This window comes from Macrotis lagotis, chromosome 8 (assembly GCF_037893015.1).
Source record: "Macrotis lagotis isolate mMagLag1 chromosome 8, bilby.v1.9.chrom.fasta, whole genome shotgun sequence".
NCBI classification, from domain to species: domain Eukaryota; kingdom Metazoa; phylum Chordata; class Mammalia; order Peramelemorphia; family Peramelidae; genus Macrotis; species Macrotis lagotis.
Genome location: NC_133665.1, coordinates 25,493,703 through 25,519,508, shown reverse-complemented (window position 1 = coordinate 25,519,508; position 25,806 = coordinate 25,493,703). Strand labels below are relative to the sequence as shown.

General features: G+C 38.1%; 1 protein-coding gene across 6 annotated transcripts in view; it reads right to left on the bottom strand.

Annotated features, from left to right (window-relative positions):
* Window positions 1-580: 580 nt before the first annotated feature.
* LOC141495339 (phosphorylase b kinase regulatory subunit alpha, liver isoform-like) overlaps window positions 581-25,806 on the bottom strand; it is a 28,739-nt gene continuing 3,513 nt past the window's right edge. The window contains exons 1-7 of one of the 6 annotated variants that reach the window (XM_074196540.1): window positions 12,907-13,120; window positions 10,965-11,123; window positions 8,758-8,896; window positions 7,625-7,672; window positions 5,812-5,980; window positions 1,831-1,913; window positions 581-1,285 (exon numbers count right to left, since the gene is read on the bottom strand). In XM_074196540.1, coding sequence (XP_074052641.1) covers window positions 1,199-1,285; window positions 1,831-1,913; window positions 5,812-5,980; window positions 7,625-7,672; window positions 8,758-8,805 — 435 coding nt within the window. In that variant the 5' untranslated portion in view covers window positions 8,806-8,896; window positions 10,965-11,123; window positions 12,907-13,120 and the 3' untranslated portion in view covers window positions 581-1,198. Of the gene's footprint in view, window positions 1,320-1,830; window positions 1,914-5,811; window positions 5,981-7,624; window positions 7,673-8,757; window positions 8,897-10,964; window positions 11,124-12,656; window positions 12,777-12,906; window positions 13,121-25,806 lie in introns of those variants that run through there. The other 5 variants (XM_074196541.1, XM_074196543.1, XM_074196544.1 and 2 more) reach the window with 5 other exon arrangements.

The window sequence follows — 25,806 nt, the reverse complement described above, 5'->3', positions numbered from 1 at the left end:
TGGCAGACAGAGCATTGGCCCTTGAGCCAGGAGCACCCAGGTCCAAATCCAGCCTCAGACACCCAACGATCACCCTGCTATGTTGCTCCAGGCAGGCCACCCAGCCCCATTTGCCCTGCACCCGCCCCCAAATAATAATAATAATAATAATAAAAACAATAACAACAACAATAATAATAATAATAATAATAATAATAATAATAAATGTGCTTCAGTCTTCGTTCCAACACCAACAACTCTGTCACGGGTAGATCACATTCTTTATGATAAGTCCATCACAAAAGTTACTTCCATATTTTTCCACCATTGCCATTGCTGATCGCATCTCCCTCCTTTCATATTTCTCCACTACCATGTACTATCTTTTCTCTTTCCTTTCACTCTGACTCTGCTGTAGGGTAGCTGAGTGGCGCAGCAGACAGATCCCTGGTCCAGGGGCCAAGAGGCCCTGAGCCCCCATACCACCCCTTAGGCCCACCATCCACCTGGCCCTATGGTCCCAGACAGGCCTTCCAATCCCAGACCCTTGCAAGAAAATGTTATGTCTGACCACTCTTCCCCCATGGTCCATCCTGTCCTCCATCTCTCACATCCCCCACAAGATGAGACAATAAGATAGGAGGAGGAGGAGGAGGAGGAGGAGGAGGAGGAGGAGGAGGAGGAGGATATGTTGTTCCATCAGGCAGTGTAAATGCCTTGAGTCTTCTTGCCGCACCTGTGTCAAACAGCTCAGAGACCCTGGCTCCCAATATTCCTCCCTTTCCATATCATTGCAATAGCTCATTGTAATAAAGAAAAATCTCATCATATGAAATATCTCAGCCTATTCCCCCTCTCCTTTTTGTTTCTCCCATTACATTTCCCTTTTTCTATTGACTCCATTTTCCCACCATATTTTATCTTCGAATTCATTTCTCCTGTACTTCATCTGTTGATCGAGAAGGTTCATATGAGTATTACCAGTGTCATTTTTCTATACAGGAATAACCGCAGTTCATCATCATGAAGTCCCTCATAGGGACCACTTTCCTTATCTGTAAAGAGAGGGAGAAAGACAGGAAGGAATAACACAAATCTTCGCCTGGGAATTCCAAGGGGAAGCCAGAATACACACACACACACACACACACACACACACACACACACACACACACACAGAAAACAGATACAAGATGGGTCAGATAGAATTCCAGGGAAATTAATAGTTTTGCCCCCACCTTACCATACACAGGAATAAATGATAAAGATGGTGAATTCTGTCCAAATTTGAAAGGACTGCCTCTCCCTGAGACATACAAAAGGCTTCAACATTATGAAATCTTTGGAAGATACAGAGTTAGTGATTAATTTAAAAAAGAAAACAACATTAATGCAACATTCAAAAGTATGAAGAATACAAAAAAAGAATACAGAAGATAACACAATTTTGTTGTCTTACTAAATTCAATATAACTTCTTAAAAATGATGTATTAGAAGTTCACAATTTCATAGAGAATTCTTTAGTTCTTTTTCTTCATTCTCACTTTTTATATTTTAACACTGTATGATGGTGATTGAGCACATAATAGAAGGGGGGATGGGAGAGTTGCGCTCAATGTCTTTAGTGGACATATTAGCTCCGATTTTTATGAGCCTATGAAATTTATACAGAGCAGAGAGCACTTTTCTTCCTATTTTTCTATACATATATAGAGATTATATGTAAAAAATAGATTAGAAATTTTCTTCTTGAGGCAAAACACAATTATCTAATTTATGCTTTAATAACAAGTTAAATTTGTTCCTACTACTGGGATAAGTGAAAAGACCACCAAGTTATATATACTTACCGCAACTTTGTATGCTGCCTCAATGTAGAAAACAAGATTCTGTATGAAGGCCACCTCATCGGGGGTAAAAATAATGCGTAAGCCTAATGAAAGAAAATAAATAATGATGGCAGTATGAAAAGAAAGATATCTGACAGCTTTAATTCAACTGAGCCCACATGTACCAAAGGTTTAACATGTACAAGATGCTAACTGCCAGGGATACAGAGAGAAAAATGACAAAATGTTCCTCATCTCAAGAACCTTTTATTTCCCCGAGGGGGCCGAAAACATGTAAGCAGATACACAGATAAATGTATAAAATAATGCAAGGAAATTTGAGTATACGATATTAACAAGTGATAGCACGAGGGAAGGCTTCATAGAAGAAGCAACACCTGAGTGAAGCCTAAAAGGATGATAAAAATTCTGAAAGCAAGAGATAAGAAGAGGTGTCAGGCTACTTTATCAGCAACATAAGAGTATTGAGAGAAGAACGAAATGTGAAGAAAAAAGAGGAAGGGTAGTTTTAGTTTTCTAGATAAGTACAGGGAGCAATAAAAAAAAAGCTTCAGAACTGCTGTATGGAGTCAATCTAAGAAAAATCATAGGATTGCCATTTAGCAGGGGGAATCCAATTGAAATGTGAATTTGCAGATACAGTTTTGTGATGCCATCAGCTATGCTCATAAGTAGGAACAGAGAACACAGAAGGTGATGGTGGCCCAGGGTTGACAATTAATTAAAAAAAAAAGATGAAGGGGTAGGGGCTGAAGGGTGGAGGATCAACTACAAGATGTAGACCACAAATAGGGGGAGGTAAACCCAGAATAGAAGTGACGCATTGGGAGAACCGAGAGGAATGTAATGACTGCAAATCACAGAAAGAATAAAAAAATAAGTTTAAGGATGGGACAGAAGAACAGATGGAAAACAGAAACTACCATTTATGGCACTTAGATCTGGAAGGCTCCATTAGATGATGATGATGTTTGTCCTTCATAATCAAAGATGATCACATCATCACATGTATGATGACATGACTTGCACGATTGTGTTTATTATAGTAAAGGGAGTGTTGTGCAAAAGCATCCTTCTCATTTGCCTTTTCCAGAACCCTTCTACCCCATGGCCTGATTGGTAGAAAACAGGACTATTGGTGATGATCTGGAGTGGGAGTCTCTTGATCTTTGAATTGGTTTCCCTTGCTCTCATTTCCCAAGAGATAAATGGTCAAAGGACATAAACAGGCAGCTTTCAGCAAAAGAAATCTAAATTATCAATAACTATATAAAAATGTTACAAATTATGGGGTGGCTAGGTTACATAGTGGATAGAGCACTGGCCCTGGAGTCGGGAGTACCCGAATTCAAATCCAGCCTCAGACACTTAATAATTGTCTAGCTGTGTGGCTTTGGGCAAGTCACTTAACCCCATTGTCTAGCAAAAAGCAAAAAAGTTTCCAAATTCCTAAAATGTAGGAAAATGCAAATTAAGGAACCCTTAGGTTTCACCTCAAAACTATCAGACTACTAAAGATGACAAAAGAGGAAATGACAAATGTTGAAAAGGCTTGGGTAAATGGCACGTTGATTCACTGTCTGCAGAACCTATGAAATGGTCCAGCCGTTCTAGAAAGTAATTTGGAACTATAGCTAGCAAATTACCGAATTGTACATACCCTTTCACCTAGTTACCACTACTAGAGATATCTCAAAAGGATGAAACAGGAAAAGGACCCAAATGCACAATACATGTACTGTAGCTCTTTTTACAGCAGTCAAAAACTAGAAACTAAGGGAATGCTACTGGGAAAAGAGGTACACAAAATATAATATATGAATGTAATAGAGTATCGTTATACAGTAAGATATGATGACATGGACGGTTTTAGAGGAAACTGTGAACTAAGGCAAGATGAAGTGAATAGAATTAGGAGAACTCTATTTAAACAATGACATCAACATCCTAAAGAAAAAATGACTTTGAATTCTCTTTAATGAAATGTGAAACCATAAGCCTAGAGGACTAAAGATGAAATTTGCTTTCTGCCTGCTGCCAGTGACTTAATGTACTTAAAATTTAGAACAATAGATTTTTTTTAACATGTCCGATGTGTGAAGTTGATTTGCTAGACTATGAAGTTTGTTTTAAAAATAGTAATTTATTATTCAATTGAGGCAAGAGTTAATGACGGGAAACAATAATCAATGTTTATAAAATATTTTTTTAATTGGAAGCAAAATTTTTTTTAAATCAAATTAAGTTCTCTGAGAGTACAGGTTGTTTCGATCTTTGTGTTTGTCCCCTGAAGGTCTGGCAGTGTCTGGAATCCTTATTCCTTGATTTTTATTTAAGAAATCATGGTCAGTTCTGGATACCATATTTTTAAAAATATCTCTGACAAATCAGAGAATATAGAAAACGGAATACAGGTTAAAAATGAACCAAACTTAGTCAAATTATTTCTACTATGTATAATAAATAAAAATCGTTCTTCCAAGTAAAGTCAAGTAAAGTTTGACACAATTGATGTGAAAAAGACCCTTGATTTTAATGGACCTCAAATTTGATCTTATAATATTATAGTGAGGATATGGTGGATTAAAAACACACAAACACCCTCATGAAATCTCAGACAGAAGACTGTTTCTAGAACAAAGGAGTGAAAGCTGCTTTTTAGTCTCTTCTGGTGTTGAGCTGTAAGAACTACATTTTTAGAAAGCATTTGGCAAGATGAAGCCCATGTGGAAAAAAGAATGGTGAGAAAACAAAGATTTTTTTTTCCAGGAAAACTTAAAGGAACCAGGCATATTTACCTTGCCTGAGGCAGATAATTAAGGGGGCAATGTGATACTACTGTCTTTGAATATCTGAAGGTCTGGGATCAGAAAGGGTTATGTTTCATTTGCCTGGCTTCAGCGGACAGAAAAAGGTAGAGATAGAAAAGAAGCAGATTGAAGCTCTCTATAAAGAAACAATTTTAAAAGCCCGGGCTGTCCAAAAAATGAAATGTGGTACCTGAGAACTAAATATCCTAATCCTGGAAATCTTTATAAAGAAGCTTCAAGGTCTAAGAGATTGTAATACATAAGAGATTTGGAACTGGAAGGTTTGTAGGTTACAGGTCACTATCCAGCCTCCTCATTTACACACGAGGATGATGAGAGGCTGGAATATGTTCCCATGGTCAAACCAGACAGGACTGAGTTTAAATCCAGTTTCTCTGACTCTAAATCCAGAACTCTTTCTACTAAGGATGGACTGGGGATATAAAAAGGAATCCAACTCAGCCTTAGAATGTATTCAACCAATCTCTAAGAGTATCTTTAGTACATTATCTAAATCAACCTTCAGATTGTATTTAATCTATCTTTGACGTGGCAATTCTGTGTGCAGTAAAGATAGGAGTCTAGGAACCATAACATATTAGAAATTGTTGAAGAACGTAGGAAGTGAGGTGATAAAATAGGGATTTATTCTGTGTTTTTTTCCATTAGGTAAAATAAAACCCAAAGGTAGCAGTTTAACATGGGCAATGCTTGGAAATAGAACAGATTGCAAATCAGTGATTCTTCTAGGTCATCAGAGGACAGACAGCTAGGTAGCTGAGTGAACAGAGCACCTGGTCTGGAGTCAGAAAGACTCATCTTCTTGAGTTCAAATCTGGTCTTAGACGCTTACTAGTTGGGTGATTCTGAGCAAGTCACTTAACTCTGCTTGCCTCAGTTTCCTCATCTATAAAATGAGCTGGAGAAGAAAATGGCAAACTACTCTAGTATCTCTGCCTGGAAAATGACTGAACAACAATAAAAGGTCACCAGAAATTCTCTCAAACTAGGTGATGTCAGGCATACTGTGGAAGAAATTTCTGAATCGTATAGGACGTTCTCTTCTGATTCTTCAGATTTTGTGCTTCTCCGATTCAACAAAAGTCCCAATTTAGTTAACTTATTACTTGTTCTTTCCTGCAGAATGTTTAATTCTATAAGCTTTACTTACCTGAGGCAGTCATCTGTGCTAGAAACAACAAAAACAAGGAAGTAGCATCAACTTGTAAATGTCCCCATTGGTCATCACCAAGCACCGTGCCACAGGTGGCAGGATTGTACTTGGCATGCAAGCTGTCCTTGGTGCTCTGAGAGTTCTTAAACTTCTCAACTTTTTCCACCTAAGAAAGATAAAGTATAGTAAAAAGTGAATCGCTCTCCAAAAAACAGTTAGAAGCATTGAATTGACACTTTATTTAATAACCTCTATTTAATGTGTTCTGGGGACCAAAAGGTAGGGCATTTGACACTTAAGAGCAAACAGTTATGAATGAATTACTTCATGGAAGGAAGAACTATTGTTATTTCAGTTGTGTCCCACTCTTTGTGATCCCATTTGTCATTTTCTTGGTTTGTCATTTTTTTTCTTCAGCTCATTTTACAGATGAAGAACTGAGGAGAACAGGATTAAGTAACTTGCCCAGAATCAATCACCCATCTAATAAGTTAGTTCTAAGGTCAGATTTTAACTCAGGAAGATGAATCTTTCTTACTGCCAACTAATTGTCCCAGAAGGAGAAACATACCACAGCTATTATTCTGGGTCACTGTTAAGAATTTCTCAAGTATATCACCAAATCCAGATATTGACTAAACAAACACTAATTGAGTACTTATAAGAAAACGGGAAAGATTTCATTAGCATGGATAGAGAACATTGGCTATTTTTAATAATTAAAAATGCAAGTGGGTTCTTTAAGGTATAGATCAAGGTTAAAAATTACATGCCCAATTTCCCACAACAACAAAAATAACAGAGGAGGAACTGAAGCTAGCGGTTCTTCACTATACACTCAGTTTTCTATCTATTAGAATATAGTTGCCTCTGATTGAATATTCTATTTTTCTGGGAATAATGTCCAAAATATTTTGGCTTCTTGTGCTAAACCCATAAGTGAAAGGAGTCTAATCAACAATATTTTTTATACCTAAATGTTAAGTTTGGGGGGGGGGGGGCAGGAATGGAGTCAGATGTTCTTTTCAGTGCTTATCCTAGTGTCTTTTGTGGACGTCATGGGGAATGGGAGGTGGGGGAGGGCAGGTCCAGACTTGTGATTTCGGAGAATTTTTTGACATGAAAACTCTGATTCAAACTAGGGACTTTTGAGGACATTGAAAAATTAATTTGTTCATGGTCACATAGTTAGAATGTGCAAAACAGTAGGACTTGACCCAGTTCTTTCTAATTTTCTACCCAATATGCCAGATTATCTTATACTTAAAAAATATTTGCTGAATGAATGAAAATTACATTTGCTGATACACTGAAAAATGTTTATTAGTTGAAACACCTCCTCTATGTGAAGCAGTTACTCATAAGTATTATCTATCAAAGATTAAAGTTTATTATTGAGACTATACCATAAACAGGGTAGAAGTAATATACCAAAGGCTTGAGTTAAATCAACAACAATAAAAATGTTATTTCAAGCTAAAGGAAATTATTTCAATAAAGAGTCACAAGTGACGTTGTTTTAGTTGTTTTAGAAATAGCATGTTTATAAGGTGCCAGAGTAAAACATACTTTCTCTTTTGTAATGCTAAAACAACTTATTAATGAAATGTTTCACCCTAGATATAATTTGACCTTTGGAAACGGTTTTTCAACAAAAACCTCTTTTCACTTTTGTATAACAAACTATTAAGAAAAGCCTCATGAAGGTCCCAAGAAACATTCAAAGCGTCTCAAGAAGTTTCAGCTTCCAGTGATAACAATATGAAATTTCAGATGAAATAGCTTATAAAAACAAATGTTTTCCAATTACCTGTCTCATCATACATTGAAGAAGACCCCGTATCAGTTTCACTACATTCTGAAAAAAATCAGAAATAGGATCATATTAATCAATCAACATTTATTAAATATGTCAAATCATATCATCTACTTGTTTTATTCATTATAAAATATCATCCTTTCAAACATTTCTTCGGGTACTATCAAATTTATTTGACTAGTCATTCCCATACATTTTCCCCCATATGGTCACAGGTCATTTCCAATCCACAAACGTTCATTAAGTGCTCACTCTGTGGAAGGTGTTAGAGATACAAAGTCAAATCACCCCACCCTCAAGGAGCATTCCGTGGGGGAAACAACACCCACACATAAACCTATACAAAGGAAAATAAAGTAAATACAAGGTACCATTAGAGAGGGAGTATGGAGGAGAAGGTTAACCATCATGAAAAGTTAAATGTTCTGGTGCTCATTTTTTAAATTCTACATTGCTTCATAAAAATACTTTCAGATTCCTTCATACTTTTCCTTTAGGATTTTGTGAGGCAAATGGGGTTAAGTGGCTTGCCCAAGGCCTCACAGCTAGGTAATCATTAAAGTGTCTGCGACCGGATTGGGACCCAGGTACTCCTGACTCCAAGGGCCAGTGCTTTATCCACTGTGCCGCCTAGCCGCCCCTTCTTCATACTTTCTTTATCTTAATGGTATCATAGTATTACATGGCATTAGTGTGCTAGAATTTATTTAACAATTTGCATTACTCAACAATCGGATTACTTCCACTGTTTTACAATTACAAATAACATGAAAAATTTTAAAATAATATCCCCCTCTCCCCCCAAAGAGGCCAATATTTTCAAAGTATAGACGGTTCGTGTTTTATACAAACCCAACTTTACATAAAGAATTCTGAAAGAAATCCACATTCCAAAAGAAAAGTCCCAAAACAAGCAAACCAACTATGTTCACTTTACTGTATAGCACTGTGCTTTTATCTCTCTTCTCATGCCACTCTGGCTCAAGGCTTCCAACCTTCCCCACAAAAACCTCTTTAAAAATGCTCCAAGTGAAGACAGAAGAATGAATACTATTATCAGTGTAGGATACTTGGCTTAAGACATCTGGCACTAAGAAAGAAGATCTCTGTCCCACTCTACTCACCTGCCCACGAATATGAATATGGTTCCACTGTGTCTTTTTTTTTTCCATCTGCACTCAGATATTCAGCATTTGTCTCAGAAACCTGCGTGTCAATCACACATTCTCTATCTGTAGCATCACCTTCTGATATCATGGTCCTCTTTGAGAATGAAGGACAAAAATATACCAACCTCTTTCCCCAACTCTACAATGCTTAGATAGCTGGTAGTAAAGAAAGATCCCATGATTGTCTCATGTTCAGACTCTCTTGAGATCTCTGTCATTCAATTTTAAGACAAAATTATGAAATTATAATAAACTATATAAGAAAGGTGAAAAGAATATTAAGGAATTTTCTCTTTACTGAGATTTTCCATAGCCAAGAGAACCTGCCTTGAGGCTTGCTTCATGGGGAAGAACAGAAGAGCCTTTGTTTCAAGGAATTACAACTTTCTCTTGATACAGTAATTCCTAGCAAGAAATAAATGTCATTTTCTAGAAGAACATCTGTAGTATTTTAAAAGTCTTAAAAAACAGACATGCCCTTATGCACATTATGACCCAGGTTACAGGAAAATCAAAACCAGGGATTATGGCATACACAGAACCAATCAGGGTTTTCTTGGGTCTTCAGTGAGTAATAATATTTATAAAGCAGCAAGATGCAACCTTAAGTTCAGCTTTCCTAATTTTTAACAGCTAGCTTTACTTAAAAAAAATGATAATACTTTATGAAAAGGGACAAGTATAAAGATACTATCAAGACAGATCTGACAGGATATGAGAGTAAATCAAAGATAAACTAAGTTTATAAACCAAGTAGAGAGGCTGATTTATCATCAACAAAATTGAAAAGCTTTCAAAAAGACGTGGGATGAAGTGGGAATATAGGCTTTTTTATTTTGGATATGCAACATGCAAATGGAGATACCCAGTTAGTAATTTGAAACTGTAGCTGAGAAAAGAAAATGGGACTTGGGAAGGACAACTGAAATTTACCTTCATATAGATAATACCAAAACCTATGTGAGATGAAGAGAACATCAAGGGAGACTATTTCACAAGAAGAGACTGACCTGGGCAGTCTTAGAAGAATAAAATTTCAGGCAATTGATGATAATCCCATTAAATAGATAGTAAGGGGGAAAATCAGAAGAATGTCAAAGAAGTGAGTGTTCAGGAGGAGGAGGAGGTGCTCAACAGGGTTTGAATGCATGATAGGGCAAGCTACAGGAAAACACAAAAAGGGGTAGAAACAAGGATAGAAGTAGAGGAAGTGATCTTGACAAGTTTTACCTCTTTTTTAAGTGGTAGTAGCAAAGAAGGGGTGGTCAAATGAAGATGAAAACTGTTTCTGAGTTGTGAAATAAGAAAAGAATTAGAACTTCCTCTGTGAAATAGGAGGTGATGGGGACATGGGAGGTGGTAGAAAGAACTGAGAAAAAAAAGTTGAGAACTATAAATAAAAGGAATGCGTATTTGATCAGAGAAAAATAAATGCAGTGAGGGCCCATCTGAAATTAGATAATATGTATTTGTTTGTGGACCTTGTTGTTATGATTGTGTGATTTACTCCAGTAGTATTCAGAGGTTTGGAAATATGAGAGATGGAAAATATGGAGCTAGTAGCAAGTAGAAAGGCAAGTAGATAATGGAAAAAGATATTTTGATTACCTAAGAGAATTAGAACTTTCCATAAGAACACAGAATTCTCCCAGGAGGCCATGGGCTCTCTCCCTATCAATGGAAGCCTTCAAATGGAATGGAAGACCACTGGATATTAGGGAGGGGATCCCAGGTCAGATACAAATTGTAGCAGATGACTTCTGGGATCCGTTCAAGGTTACTTAAAATTACTCTTACGTTTCCTCTAATTCTCAGGAGTTTATTTTTCCCATAATTCTTTGCAAAGCTTGTCTAAAAGTAAGTTCTGGCATTTAAGAAAAGTCTTTATTAGGAAGATATCTAGAAGATTGTTTTGCACATTCTATTTGAAGTTTTATATACACTGGGAAAGAGAATCTCCAAAAGAATAAAACAAGAAGGATTGAACTCCCTAAGCACTGGTCAAAGGAGAAGTACAGTAGAGAACAGAGAAAAATGGTCAGAGTAGAATGATGAATTCGTTGAAGATTTTCAGAGTAAAAATCAATGATGGAGCTAACATAAATTTTTATCCCAAATCTAAATTCTAGACTCACAGTAATCTAACTACCACCAATCATTACCTGTTCTAATTCCTATGCCTTTGCCTTATCTTCATCTCGATCTGCATTCTTCCGATATGCCATTCCCAGGCCCCACACTGCCAGGATGCTGCAGATGTTTTCTCTAACCCAAGCATATTTTTGTTCATGGCTGGCTGAAAGTAGTCCTGGTACTGGACTCTAGAAAAAGGGAGGAACAGAGTAATACTTTATTAAACTGCAATTCAGTTTATTCTCAAATGTGGGACATCAGGGCATCTTATATACAGACAAAGTACAATAGTTGCCTGTAAGACAAATAAGGTCTATAAACAAGATGCTACTAGAAGCCAGTGGCTTTTGTATAAAACAAGAAGACTACAATATACCAATTATCTTGTAAATGATTGAGAAATTTTCCTTTAGTTAAGCCAAAATATCTATCATCTTTAGACTTTAAGTTACTGCTCCCAGTTCTGATGTAGAGCCAAGAAAAGGGTTTCATCCCAATTTTACAAGACAGTTTCAAACATTTGAACACCAAATTCATGCTCTTCCTTTCTCCAAGCTAAATAGTCTTAGCCTCTTCAACTGACACTTTTCAGATAAGATGAGATTCCCACATCATTTTAATGACTGTTCTCTAGATGTTCATCGATTATCTAATGTATTATACATATATATATATATCTATATATCATATCTATCTATCTATCTATCTATCTATCTATATACACCCCTAACATGCACCATATGCTTAGAAGAGAATTCAGTATATGTCATCTGCTGTTGTGCTAGTACAAAGTACAGTGGGGACCATCACATCCCTAATCCTGGAAAATCTGATGAATGTGGGCTAAAAGTTGCCTTAGAAGTTTTGGCTTGTAGTTCATACTAGTGACTCATCCTGTTGAGTCCTTTCCTTTCCTTGGGGACCCCCACAATAACAACTATGATGATAAGAGGCACACGGTTCTAGAGTATTGTGTTTTCCCTTGGAAAAGTAACATTTAAATGGAAATAGTATAGAACTACTTATATACTCAAGTGATTTTCATACTGTCTCCTATATTATTCCTTTTAGAAATGTTGGCTGGCAACTAGTTTGCTCTTTCAGTGTACCCTTAGTGCTTAGCATAGTTGCCTGGCAAGTAGTAATGAACTAATCAGTGTGTGTGTTTTAGTACCTCTGGGGTGACTCCTATGATCACAAACTTATTGATCAATCAACAAGTACCCACCAGTCCAAAAGAATTGTGGACTACCTACTTATTGTGTAGGAGCTGGGAATACAAGTACAAAGAATGAAACGATATTTGCTTCCAAGGAGGTGATGGGGTAATGGGGGATGTGTGTATGTGTGTCTATATAGACATATAGAGTATAAAGTTAATAAATAAAATGTGTGTGTGTATAATGTAGACACAAAGGAGAGGGAAGGGAGGTTTTGGGGAAAGAGAGAAGAGGGGAGAGAAAAAAGGGGAGAAGAAAGGAATAGAGAAACCCAGAAGAAGGCAGGCAAAGTGAGAAGAAAGGGCATTAGACAGCTGTTCTGGCTTTGGGCAAGCCACTTAACCCCGTTTGCCTTGCAAAAAAAACTAAAAAAGGGCATTAGAAAGGGGGAGGGAGAGGTTGGGGAGGAGGAAGGGAAAGAAAGAGTGAGGGCGAGAGGGAGGGAGAGGAGGAAGGAGAAGAAGAAGAGCAGGGAAGGGGAGGGGCAGGCAGAACCCTTACCTATGGGGCTGCCCCGGCTCACCCCCACGGCGGCCCCCCAGGAGCCGCTCAGGCCAAGCTGCCCGTCTCCAAACAGGCCCCCGGCCCCGGGGCCGCGCACCCACTTCCGGGAGGGCTGGGGCCCGCCCAAGCTTCCCCCCCCCCAGGCCCTGAGGGGCTCTCCCGGGCGCCGGGTCCCTGCCCGCGCCCCGGCCCCTTCTCCGAGCCCGAGAGCGGAGCCGGCTGAGCCCCCGCGGGCGTGGGCACCCACCTGATAACACAGAATGGTCCGTTGGACCAGCCGGGCGTAGCCGTCCAGACGGACTGCCGAGGTGCTCCTGCTCCTCATTTCTGGGGTCTCCCCCACCCCGACCCCCAGGCCTCCGGCTGCAAGCCCCGGCCGGAGAGAGGCCGGAAGGGCCCCGGCGCCGCGGCCGAGAAGGAGCCCGCGCGCGCGCCCACGGCTCCAGCGGCCCTCGGGGGGCGTGGCCGCTCGCGGCCGGCGAGCGCGCGCGCTGTGTCCTTAGCCCTGGTTGGTTCGGGAATGAAGAGCCGCCGTCAGCCGGCGCACCATTGGTGAGTTGCTGCCTCCGCAGGCGAGGGCCGCTAGGAAGTAGCTTTTCTCGGAGCCCCGGAAGGCCCGACTTGCGCTCACCCTCTGCCGCCGCGCCAGCCCGGAGACGGCCGTCCTCGTTCCCACCTTAGGGACGGAGAACAACCGAGGCCGGGAGAAGCCTCCCTTCGTCCGCACCTGAACCGGAGTGCCTTCCGACCCCCAAGTGCAGCCAGCCCTCCAGCCACTGCGCCTCAGCAGGATCCTTTTATTATCATCATCATGGCAAATGTCCTTGGACGTGGCCCTGGCGCAGACGTTTGGTTCCTTGTTCTTCCTCGGTGGCAGAGGAAGACACAATAAATGCTGGTTAACTAAAAATAAGGTGGTGAGTTTTTTTTTTTTAAGTGGGAAAAAAATATTGTGAATGGCAGAACATGACCTTCACCCCCAGGTAAAATGCAGCACTCTGGGGTGGGCGCGAGGCAGGCAGGCGCTGGCTGGGAACCCCGCCGCGGGCGGCAGCCCCCCCCCCCAAGCCCCCCAGCCCCCGTCCCTCCACCTGCTTCGGAACCGAGTGATTATAAACAAGCCCCAAAGCTCTCCCACAAAAGCTCTTCTTCCCCTTCGCTCCCTCCCCACTTCCCGCCCCCAAGGGGGAAAAGCAGCCTTTGGAAGCTTGGGCAGGGAGGCCCACCGAAGGCGGAGAAAGGGGCAACACAGAATTCTTGACCACTCATTACCCAGAACCTGACCCCCCCCCCAAAAGGTGGCCGATGGCAGCCCGAGGCTCCACACCTTAGTTGGGGTAGAGGAGGAAAAGTGGCTGAGCCCGGGGAGCCAAGCGTAGCCCCCGCAGTCTTCCTCCACTGCGGCTCCCAGCCGTCCCCAGCGTGGCAAGCTTGGTGGCAGACCAGGTCTCCCCTTAAGGGTGAAAGGGAGAAGCGAGGGGGACAGTTCTCACTGCCCAGGCCTAGGCAATCTGCTGGGGAACGGAGAGGGTGCTGCATCCTGGGAGGGCTTTGGGATTTCTTACAAGAGAGCAAGATCGGTTTTACAACACTGGAAGCCCTGTGAAACCTGACAAACAAGAGGAGGATATGCCAGAGTCCAATAAATCACTAAGTGTTGCACTTGCATGGCCTGCTCTCATCTAAAAATCAGGATTCCTCCACGTGCACCCCCCTCCACCACTAACCTGACGAAGAATTCCACTCCTGAGTTTCTATTTTCCGGTAATTAGCTGACCAATATCCTAGCTATTCAAAGTCTAAACATGGAAGACACTTTACACCCCTCCTCCACCCTTCACAAACTTTTTCACTCATTTATGTATGTCTTTGTCTGTGTGTCTGTTTGTGTGTGTGTGTGTGTGTGTGTGTGTGTGTGTGTGTGTGTGTTTGTGTGTGTGTTTGTGTGTGTGTTTTCATTGTGGGAAAAGAAGGATGGATCTGTGTCTCAGAAGTAAAGAAAAATCAAAATTAAATTGGGAAATGTTTAAACAGCCTTAAAAGCATACTTAATATTGACTGAACAATTCATTACCAAAAACAATATAAGGGTAGGTAGGTGGCCCAGTGCTTAGAGCATCAGCCCTGGAGTCAGGGCAACTTGAGTTCAAATTTTACCTCAGACACTTGATAATTAACTAGCTGTGTGACCTTGGTCTAGTCACTGAACCCCGTTGCCTTGTCAAAAAAAAACAAAAGAAAAAAACAATATAATTGCAAAAAACCCACCCAAAAGCACATAATTTTATATGTAATTGAAAAAAAAAACCTTGGAAAAATACATAACATTTATGCTAAAACCTGGAGGCCTAGTGCCTGTTAGATTTCAGGGGGGTGTCCATAAACTTAGATAAGAATATAGGACTCAATATTCTGGTTTTCTTTACTATCTTATTTTAGTAGATGCATTTAAGACCGTTCTGAAGAAAATATAAACTTCGTCAGATTACCAAAAGGATACATAGCACCAAAAAAGAACTGTCCCCGTCCCCTGCCTCATAGAAGGAAATTTATAAAAATTATAAAATAAATATGTAGGGTGAAATAGAGAACAGGGACCATGCTTTTGCCTTTCTTAGCACTGTTTTTGCCAGTTAATAAACACTACATGATCAATAAAACTAAAAACAAACACATGCAGTGGAAAAACCCTATTTTTCTTTTGGCAAGGCAATGGGGTGAAGTGACTTGCCTAAGATCACACATCTAAGTCTTCAGTGTTTGAGGCTAGATTTGAGTTCAGGTCCTCCTAACTGCAGGGCATCTAGCTGCCCCCCCAGGTTGAATTGTCCTTTAAAAAAACAGCTGTCCATAATAAAGTTTTGTTATTTCACATATACTCCTGTATTTCTGTTCTATTTTGTTCATCAAAATGCTATCCTTTTTGTTGTTTCTTCACTTCTAAATTTAAAAACCTTGAAATTAAATAAATTCATGAATAAATTAGGATACCTATTTTTTTCTGCAATTATCTGACACATTTTAGAAATACCAGATTTAGTTTTAAGATGGAAGGAAATAAACATCAAAAACATCAACCTTCCAGAACCAATAAAGAATGAGTAAAGTAGAACTTACAAAGAAAAACATAAAAATCAGTAACATTTCTTTTCTAACATTTCCTAACAAAGCAAAATTTAGAAGGAAATAGAAGAGGAAGTCATCAAAGCGAAAGTTAACTGGTAAAATCTTTGCAACGAATTTCCCTGATAAAGATCTGATTTCCAAAAAGTATAAGTAATATATAGAGAATTCCTTCCTTAATTATCTCCTATTCCATATTGTTTGTTGTTACATACTGTTTGTCTACTCCATAAGACTACTGCATTAGATCGGGAACTGTTTGAGGGCAGGAACAGTCTTTCGACTCTTTTTTTTATCCCTACAGTTTAGCCAAGGACCTGGCTCAATACCTAGTGCTTATTGAATATTTATTAACAAATTTATAAACAAGGATTTTAATAATTGGTCAAAGGTTCAAAGTAGGAAATTCTCAAAAGTAAAAATGGCAGATTGTCAAAACGACATATGAATAAATGCTCCAAATCTCCAATTAAAACAATTCAACCTGACTACCTCACATTCTTCAGATTGAGAAAGTTGATAAAACTGGGAAATGATTATTTTTGGAAGAGAGAAGTCTGGAAAGAAGTAATAATGGTGGAGCCATAAAATAGTGCAATCATTCTGAAAAGCAATTGGGTTGGGGCGGCTAGGTGGCGCAGTGGATAGAGCACCGGCTCCGGAGGCAGGAGTACCTGGGTTCAAAGCCGACCTCAGACGCTTAATAATTACCTAGTCATGTGGCCTTGGGCAAACCACTTAACCCTGTTGCCTTGAAAAATCTAAACAAACAAACAAACAAACAAACAAAAGGAATTTGGTACTATACTCCGGAAAAAAATGATTATGCTGTATATACCTCAAAGAAACCAAAGAAAGAGGGAAAAGATCCCCATGCACAAACATATTTATATGTGCCTAGATTGTCACAAAGAACTTAAACAAGCCTATCAATCGAGAAATGGCTGTACAAAGTATAATGTATGCACGCATTAGAATATTTTTAAAAGTATTTTATTTATTTTGAGTTTTACAATTTTTCCCCTAATCTTGCTTCCCTCCCCCCACCCCCCACAGAAGACAATTTGCCAGTCTTTTACATTGTTTCCATGGTATACATTGATGCAAATTGGGTGTGATGAGAAAGAAATCATATCCTTAAGGAAGAATCATAAAGTATAAGAGATAGCAAGATCAGACCATATGATATCAGGGGTTTTCCCCTAACTTTAAGGTACTAGTCCCTGTTCTTTGTTCAAACTCCACAGTTGTTTCTCTAGAAACAGATGGGATCCTCCATTGCAGAGAGCCCCAAATTGTCCCTTATTGTTGCACTGATGGAATGTGCGAGTCCATCAAGGTTAATCATCGCCCCCCTTGTTGCTGTTAGGGTGTACAGTGTATTTCTGGTCCTGCTCATCTCACTTAGCATCAGCTCATCATGCAATAGAATATTAGTATGTTATAAAAAATGAAACAGTTTGAGAGAAATCTGAGAATATTTGTACATATAAATTGATCTAGAGTGAATTGAGGAGAATTCATAGAGCACTTTGCATGATAACAACATTGTAAAGAATTGAACCAAGATTACTTTATAAAACTGAGTAAAATAATGTTATGAGACTTAGGGATTTAGGGTAGAGGCAGTGGAACAAATTTTTAAAAGAATGACTAATTTTCAAGCATTCTTGTTGCTATGGTGAATTAGGTATACTAATGCACTATCGGTGGAACCATGAATTCGTCCAACCATTCTTGAAATAGCAATTTTAGTAGGAAAAAAGCACTAAATCCTCTGTATCACTACTTAAATATGAGCCAAGGTTAAGTACATCAAAAATTGTATAAGAACATGTTTTGTTAGTGAAAAACTTGAGAAAGGACTGTCTATAAATTAGGAGGTGACTGAACAATTAACAGGAAGCAAGTTGTAATTCTATTATACAAAGTGATAATATTGATGATGTAATATGACTAAATACTTGGAATATTATTAAAGTGATCTTAAGAAAGGAAATGAATTTTCTACAAAAAATGAAGAAAATAGAATGAGAAAAGTCAAAGAACAGAATATGAAAGAAAACATTAAAATTAAATAATCAATTGACCCATATGAGCTTCAGCGAGTAACATGAAATTAGGAGAAATGTAGGTAAATTCGAGGAAAACCTAAGCATTAAATGATATTTAAGGCTGCTTCTTCAGAAAAACAGATACAATTGATAAAACATTAACTAATCTAATACTGAAAATGCAAAAATGCATATCCAATAAGAAATGAAAGAACTGAAAATAAAACAAAACGAAGTAAAAAGAATGATTATGACACAAGATAGGCTGTTTCAGGATAACACAACTATGAACTACAAAAGAAATAAGAGGAATGAATGTGAGGACATGAAATACCCAAATTATACAAAGGCAAGACTGAAATAGTAAAGAAATTTCATACATTTCAGAATTTGAGAAAGCAAAATAGATCCAGCAATAAAGGAACATTCACTGAAACATGTCCAGGTCCTGGTGAATTCAGAGAAGCGTTCTACCAATTACTGTAACTTTCTGCAAGGCAAAATGGTTAAGTGACTTGCCCGAGGCCACACAGCTAGGTAATTATTAAGTGTCTGATGCTGGTTTTCAACTCAGATACTCCTGAGCCCAGAGCTGGTGCTCTATATACTGCAACACCTAGCTGCCCCAATAAATATTTTTTGTTAAAAACTATGAAATCCTTTTAAAAAGTCTCATATGAAGTGATGAAAAGGGAAATGACTAGAACAAAACAATATTGGCCACAGTATGAGAAATATTGTATGATAATTAGCTGTGAATGATTATGCTACTTTCAGCAATATGAATATAAAAGACAACTGTAAAGGACTTACGATGAAAAACATTATCCATCCTGAGAGAAAAAATTGAATACACATTAAAATTTTGTTTTTGTTTCTTTTAGGTTTTTGCTAGGCAATGGGATTAAGTGGCTTGCCAAAGGCCACACAGCTAGGTAATTATGAAGTGTCTGATACCTGAATTGAACCCAGGTACTCCTTATTCCAGGGCCGATGCTTTATCTACTGTGCCACCTAGCCTCCCCAAAGCGCATCTTTTGAAATTTTCTTTCTTATCGTTTCCTTCTTTCCCTCTTCCATCCAATTTTTGTTTCTTCCTTCCTTCCTGCTTCTCTCCTTCCTTACTGCCTCCCTCCTTTCCTCCCTCTCTTCATGCTTTCCTCCCTTGTTCCTCCCTCTCTCCTTCTATGCTTCCCTCCTTCCTTCCTTCCTTCCTTCCTTCCTTCCTTCCTTCCTTCCTTCCTTCTGTATTCACTTATTATTTTTCTTCTATTTATTTAATCTAGGTTTTCTTTTACATCATGACTACTATGGGTAAATGATTTCAATGGCTACACAAGCCTAACCTATATCAGACTGATTGCCTTCTAAATGAGGGTGCGATGAGGGTAGTTAGGAGAAAAATTGGAACCACATTTTTTAAAACTGAATGTTCAAAGCTGTTTTGACATGTCATTTGGTAAAACATAAATGCCGAAAATTTCTTTTTGAAAAAAGGAAGACACCCCAAGGTAGAGTAAGTACTAGCCAAGATGCAAAAATATTTGTATCTCTTTTTTGCAACAGAATGTAGTTAAGTGACTTGCCCAAGGCCACACAGCTAGGTAATAATTAAGTGTCTGAGTCCACATTTAATCTTAGGCATTCCTGAGTCCGGGGCAGTTACTATACCCACTGCTCAACCTTGTTGTCCCTATCAAAAATATTGTTCTCAAGACAATACTTCACAAGGTATCATTCAAAATTTGTAGTTAAAATTTTCAATTAATTTAATCAACGTGATAATGAAATTAAAATTATGTTTAAAACCAAAATAATAATTGAGAGAAATTCCATACTATAACATGAAAACTTACTTTTTGGCACCTTCGAAATGAGATAGATTACAAATTTCTTAGCACCACATGAAAATTTTAAAATGATCTATGTATCTGTTCGCAAAGATATTGCACACAGAGGAATAGGAACAAATAATTAATCCATGGTTTATAGATCCATAAAACAATAAAATATTCATTAGTTCATGGATTACACTAAAAAAGTAACCCAAATGGCAATTTAATAACAAAATGAAACCCTAAAATTTGAATCTGTCAAAGTAAACTACGTGCAAGCAAGTTATTATTACGTGAAAGAAAGTGATCATGTTGATGAAAGGATACGACCAAATATCTGGAATACTGTTAATCTTAAGAAAGGAAAATATATTTCTACAAAAATCCATAACAAAAGTGAATGAGAAAAGGCAAAGAACAGAATATGCAAGAAATCATTAAAAATTAAATAAAAAATTGACCAAAATAAGCATAAGCAAATAACGTGAAATTAGGAGAATTGTAGGCAAATTCGGCGCGGGGGGGGGGGGAAATAAGCAGTACACTTAATTAAAGCTGTTTCTTTAAAAACACAGATAAAATTGATAAATCATTAACAAATTTAACATTAAAAAGACAGAAATTCCTATCACATAACAAATGAATGAATTGAAGATGCAACAAAACTAGAAGAAAAAGCATAATTACAATATAATATATAAAGTTTCATAATAACACAACTACGAACAAAAAAAGAAGTAACGAATCAATGTGAGGATATGAAATATGCAAATTAAAACTGTAAGAGTGAAATAATAAAGAAATTTCAAAAATTTAACAATTTCAGAAAGCCAAATACAACTAGCTGAAAAAGGAACATTCAAGGAAAACTGTCCAGGTACCGAGGAATTCGTAGAAAAGTTCTGCCAAATTTTTTTCAGTTTTTGCAAGGCAAAGGGGTTAAGTGACTTCCCCAAGGACACACAGATAGGTACTTATTAAGTGTCTGAGGCTGGATTTGTACTCAGATTGTCCTGACTCCAGAGCTGGTGCCCTATCCACTGCACCACGTTGCTGCCCCAATAAATATGTTTTTAAGAAAAATTTTAATCCCTTTAAAAAGAATTATATAAGCTGAAGCAAAGGGAAATGAGTAGAAGAAAACAATGTTGTTAACAGTAAGAGATATATCTTATGATAATCAGCTGTGAATGACATTGCTATTTTCAGCAATATAAAGATTCAAGTCAACAGTAAACTACTTATGATGAAAACTATTATCCATCCAAAGAGAAAAAAACTGAATACAGATTAAAGCACATCTTTTTAAATTTTCTTTCTTCTCCTTTTCTTCTTTCCTTCTTCCATCCATTTTTGTTTCTTCCTTCCTGCTTGTGTCCTTCCTTCCTCCCTCCCTCATTCTTTGCCTCCCTTTCATCATCCCTTCCTCCCTTCCTTCCTCCCTCTCTCCTTCTATGCTCACCTCCTTCCTTCCTTCCTTTCTTTCTTCATTTTCTATTCTGTATTCACTTATTACTTTTCTTGGATTTATTTTGTCTAGATTTTCTTTGATATCATGACTACTATGGGTAAATGATTTTCATTACTATACATGTCTAACCTATATCAGATTGATTGCCTTCGAAATAAATGTGCAAAGAGGGAAGATAGGGGAGAATTTGGAATTCAAATTTTTAAACCAAATGTTCAAAGCTGTTTTTACATGTAATGTGTCAAAAATAAATGCTAAATATTCTTTTACAAATGTGAATTGACCCCAGAGAAGAGTAGGTACTAGCCAAGATTCAAAAATATGATGTTCTTTTTTTTACAAGGCATTGAGGTTAAGTGACGCTCAAGGACACACAGCTAGCTAATTATTTAGTGCGTGAGCTGAATTTGAACTCAGGTATTCCTGACTCCAGGCCCGGAGCTCTTTCCACTGCACCACCATGCTGTCCCCATCAAAAGTGATATTCTCAAGACAACACCTGACAAGTTACCATTCAAACTTTGTATTTTAAAAATTAGCATTAATTTAATCAACTGAATAAAAAAATTAAAGTTATGCGTGCAACCAAAATAATAATTCTGGTAAACTCAATACTTTAATAGCAAATGAGACATTTTGGACATCTCATAAATGAGATACATAAAACATTTAAGAGTTTCTTAGCACCATATAAAACTTTTAAAATTATCTACCTATCTGCTGACAAAGCTGTTGCACACAGAGGAAACAAGGAACCAATATTTAATCCATCTTTGTAGATCCATAATCAATAAAGTATGCAATACTTCAAGGATTAAATGCAAAAAAGTAACCATAATTGAGAATGGTTTTTTTTTTCTTTTAGTTTTTTGCTAGGCAATGGGATTAAGTGGCTTGCCCAAGGCTACACAGCTTGGCAATTATTAAGTATCTGAAGACAGATTTAAACTCAGGCACTCCTGTTTCCATGTTTCACTTCTCAAGTCCTTGTAATTAACTCTGGTTATATTTGTCTTCATGTTTACAATCTAGGCACTGCATGAAAAAGTACTGAATGAAACGCTGCTATTTTTAAATTCATCTTGGAATTAAATCACTTAAGTTTAACTCTATGGATAACTGTATTCAGATTCTCACTAGGATCCAATGAAAAGATAAGAAAGCTCCTTCATTAACTCCCTTTAAGCAAATATGTTTTATTTGGGGGAAGGGGCTTGCAGAGGAAAAATAAGATGAGAAATATTTATTATTTAATATTCCCATTGTGCTTTGGAATTTTTTCAAATGATTGATTTCCTTTTGGTTGATTCCAGTTTTTTGTCTCTTTCCAAGAATATGAAAATATTCTACAATTGCAGACTCCATTTTCTACACTCTGTGCTTAGGATTATCTTCATAGTAGCTCCATGTTTTAGTAAGACTGAATTTCAAAAAAGCATAAAAAAATGAGAAGGGATATTGAACCTACTAACCTTAATTAAGATCCCTTAAGACTAATTTACCAGTATAATTTTTTTGACTTTTTTTTACAAGACAGTGGGGTTAAGTGCCTTGGCCAAGGCCACGCAGTGTAGTTATTAAGTGGTAATTACCAAACTATTCATTTTGAATTCTTTTCTCTTGCTCAGTTTTGCTAATTCTACCTTTATCCAATCTCCTACATTAAGCACTTGCTGTCTATTCCCATAGCCACCAGCTTAGTCAGTTTATCATTCAAACGCCATTCTTGTCAACGTACTGAAGTCCGACCCTTGACTTCATGGAGTTGATTCTCCTTGAAATCAGACATATGCCCCCGAAAAAATTGTTTTCAGTGATTTTGGTTGCCGTTTGAGACAAGAAGAAAACAGATAGAACTTCATACCCAGATAACACCAGGAATATCCACACATATAAAATATTTCTCCTTTGGTTTTCTTACACTTTAGAGATTGCACCGGATATAGGATTTATGGAGACTTAGGTATTCTAGATAACATTACGGTTTGGGTTAAGGTTAGGCCCAGGGTTAGGGTTGGGATTCTTGTCTGTTTGAATGTCAGGGGTAGGTCCTTGGTCTGCTTAGGGTTAGGGTTAGGGTTAGGGTTAGGGTTAGGGTTACGGTTTGAGTTAGGCTTAGGGTTATGGTTAGGGTTTGGGTTAGGTTTGGGGTACTCACCCCTTACTTAGTCTGCATCTCTCTTGTTTTATTTATAGATATAGTAGATCCCAAAGACATAATAATCTATTACAGAACACAGAGCTGTAGATAATTTGTAAAAAGAATCCTATTGCCATTCTAGACTTTCACCACTTTTATACTCTATCACAGGTAGAGTACACTATACCACAGGTGCTTGTTGCTGTATAGTCTAGTCACCCTTGTTATCTCAACTTTGATGCCAGAATTAGAAATTCCCTGTTCAGTTTCAGTTAGTTAGGGTTAGGGTTGGGGTTAGATTTGAGGATAGGGCTAGGATGAGGTTTAGGTTTAAGGTTTGGCTTAGGGTTAGGGTTAGAGTGAGGGTTAGGGTTAGGGATAGGGAAAGGGTTAGGGTTTGGGTTAGGGTTTGATTTGGCCTTAAGCTTAGGGTTGCTATTAGGGTTAGGTTTTTGGTTAGGGTTGATTTAGGTTTGGGGTTGGGGTGAGGCTTGATGTTATTGTCAGGGTTAGTTTTACGGTTAGGTTTGAGGTTAGGGTTAGGGTTAGTATCAGGTTTGGGTTATCTTTAGAGTCAGACTTAGGGTTAGGGTTAGAGTTAAGATGTGGTTTTGGTTTAGGTTTAGGGATAGGGTCAGGATTAGGCTCAGTGCTAGGTTTATTGTCAGTTTAAATTCGCCCACCCATAGAAGCTTTTAGTTACAATTGCCATGGTTTATTCAACTCTTACTTTACTGAGGACTGGATGCTGCAGAAACTCTCAAAAGTCAGTGTTTTCCCTTACTCGTGATACCGTAACATAGGAAGGTGAATTCAGTGAAGAAAACTTAGGGGTGATAGTTCCTCTATTTGTCTTTCTGGGGAGCATCTCCTTTAGCTTTACCTAACGTAAACTCAGGGTTCCAAAGTGAATTCCTACTACCATCTAGTAAACTTGCGTTTTGACCTTGAGCATCGCTGTATGCTGTTTATCTATTCATTATAAAATATCATCCTTTAAAACATTTCTTCGGGTACTATCAAATTTATTTGACTAGTCATTCCCATACATTTTCCCCCATATGGTCACAGGTCATTTCCAATCCACAAACGTTCATTAAGTGCTCACTCTGTGGAAGGTGTTAGAGATACAAAGTCAAATCACCCCACCCTCAAGGAGCATTCCGTGGGGGAAACAACACCCACACATAAACCTATACAAAGGAAAATAAAGTAAATACAAGGTGCCATTAGAGAGGGAGTATGGAGGAGAAGGTTAACCATCATGAAAAGTTCAATGTTCTGGTGCTCATTTTTTAAATTCTACATTGCTCCATAAAAATACTTTCAGATTCCTTCATACTTTTCCTTTAGGATTTTGTGAGGCAAATGGGGTTAAGTGGCTTGCCCAAGGCCTCACAGCTAGGTAATCATTAAAGTGTCTGCCACCGGATTGGGACCCAGGTACTCCTCTCTCCAAGGGCCAGTGCTTTATCCACTGTGCCGCCTAGCCGCCCCTTCTTCATACTTTCTTTATCTTAATGGTATCATAGTATTACATGGCATTAGTGTGCTAGAATTTATTTAACAATTTGCATTACTCAACAATCGGATTACTTCCACTGTTTTACAATTACAAATAACATGAAAAATTTTAAAATAATATCCCCCTCTCCCCCCAAAGAGGCCAATATTTTCAAAGTATAGACGGTTCGTGTGTTTTATACAAACCCAACTTTACATAAAGAATTCTGAAAGAAATCCACATTCCAAAAGAAAAGTCCCAAAACAAGCAAACCAACTATGTTCACTTTACTGTATAGCACTGTGCTTTTATCTCTCTTCTCGTGCCACTCTGGCTCAAGGCTTCCAACCTTCTCCACAAAAACCTCTTTAAAAATGCTCCAAGTGAAGACAGAAGAATGAATACTATTATCAGTGTAGGATACTTGGCTTAAGACATCTGGCACTAAGAAAGAAGATCTCTGTCCCACTCTACTCACCTGCCCACGAATATGAATATGGTTCCACTGTGTCTTTTTTTTTTCCATCTGCACTCAGATATTCAGCATTTGTCTCAGAAACCTGCATGTCAATCACACATTCTCTATCTGTAGCATCACCTTCTGATATCACGGTCCTCTTTGAGAATGAAGGACAAAAATATACCAACCTCTTTCCCCAACTCTACAATGCTTAGATAGCTGGTAGTAAAGAAAGATCCCATGATTGTCTCATGTTCAGACTCTCTTGAGACCTCTGTCATTCAATTTTAAGACAAAATTATGAAATTATAATAAACTATATAAGAAAGGTGAAAAGAATATTAAGGAATTTTCTCTTTACTGAGATTTTCCATAGCCAGGAGAACCTGCCTTGAGGCCTGCTTCATGGGGAAGAACAGAAGAGCCTTTGTTTCAAGGAATTACAACTTTCTCTTGACACAGTAATTCCTAGCAAGAAATAAATGTCATTTTCTAGAAGAACATCTGTAGTATTTTAAAAGTCTTAAAAAACAGACATGCCCTTATGCACATTATGACCC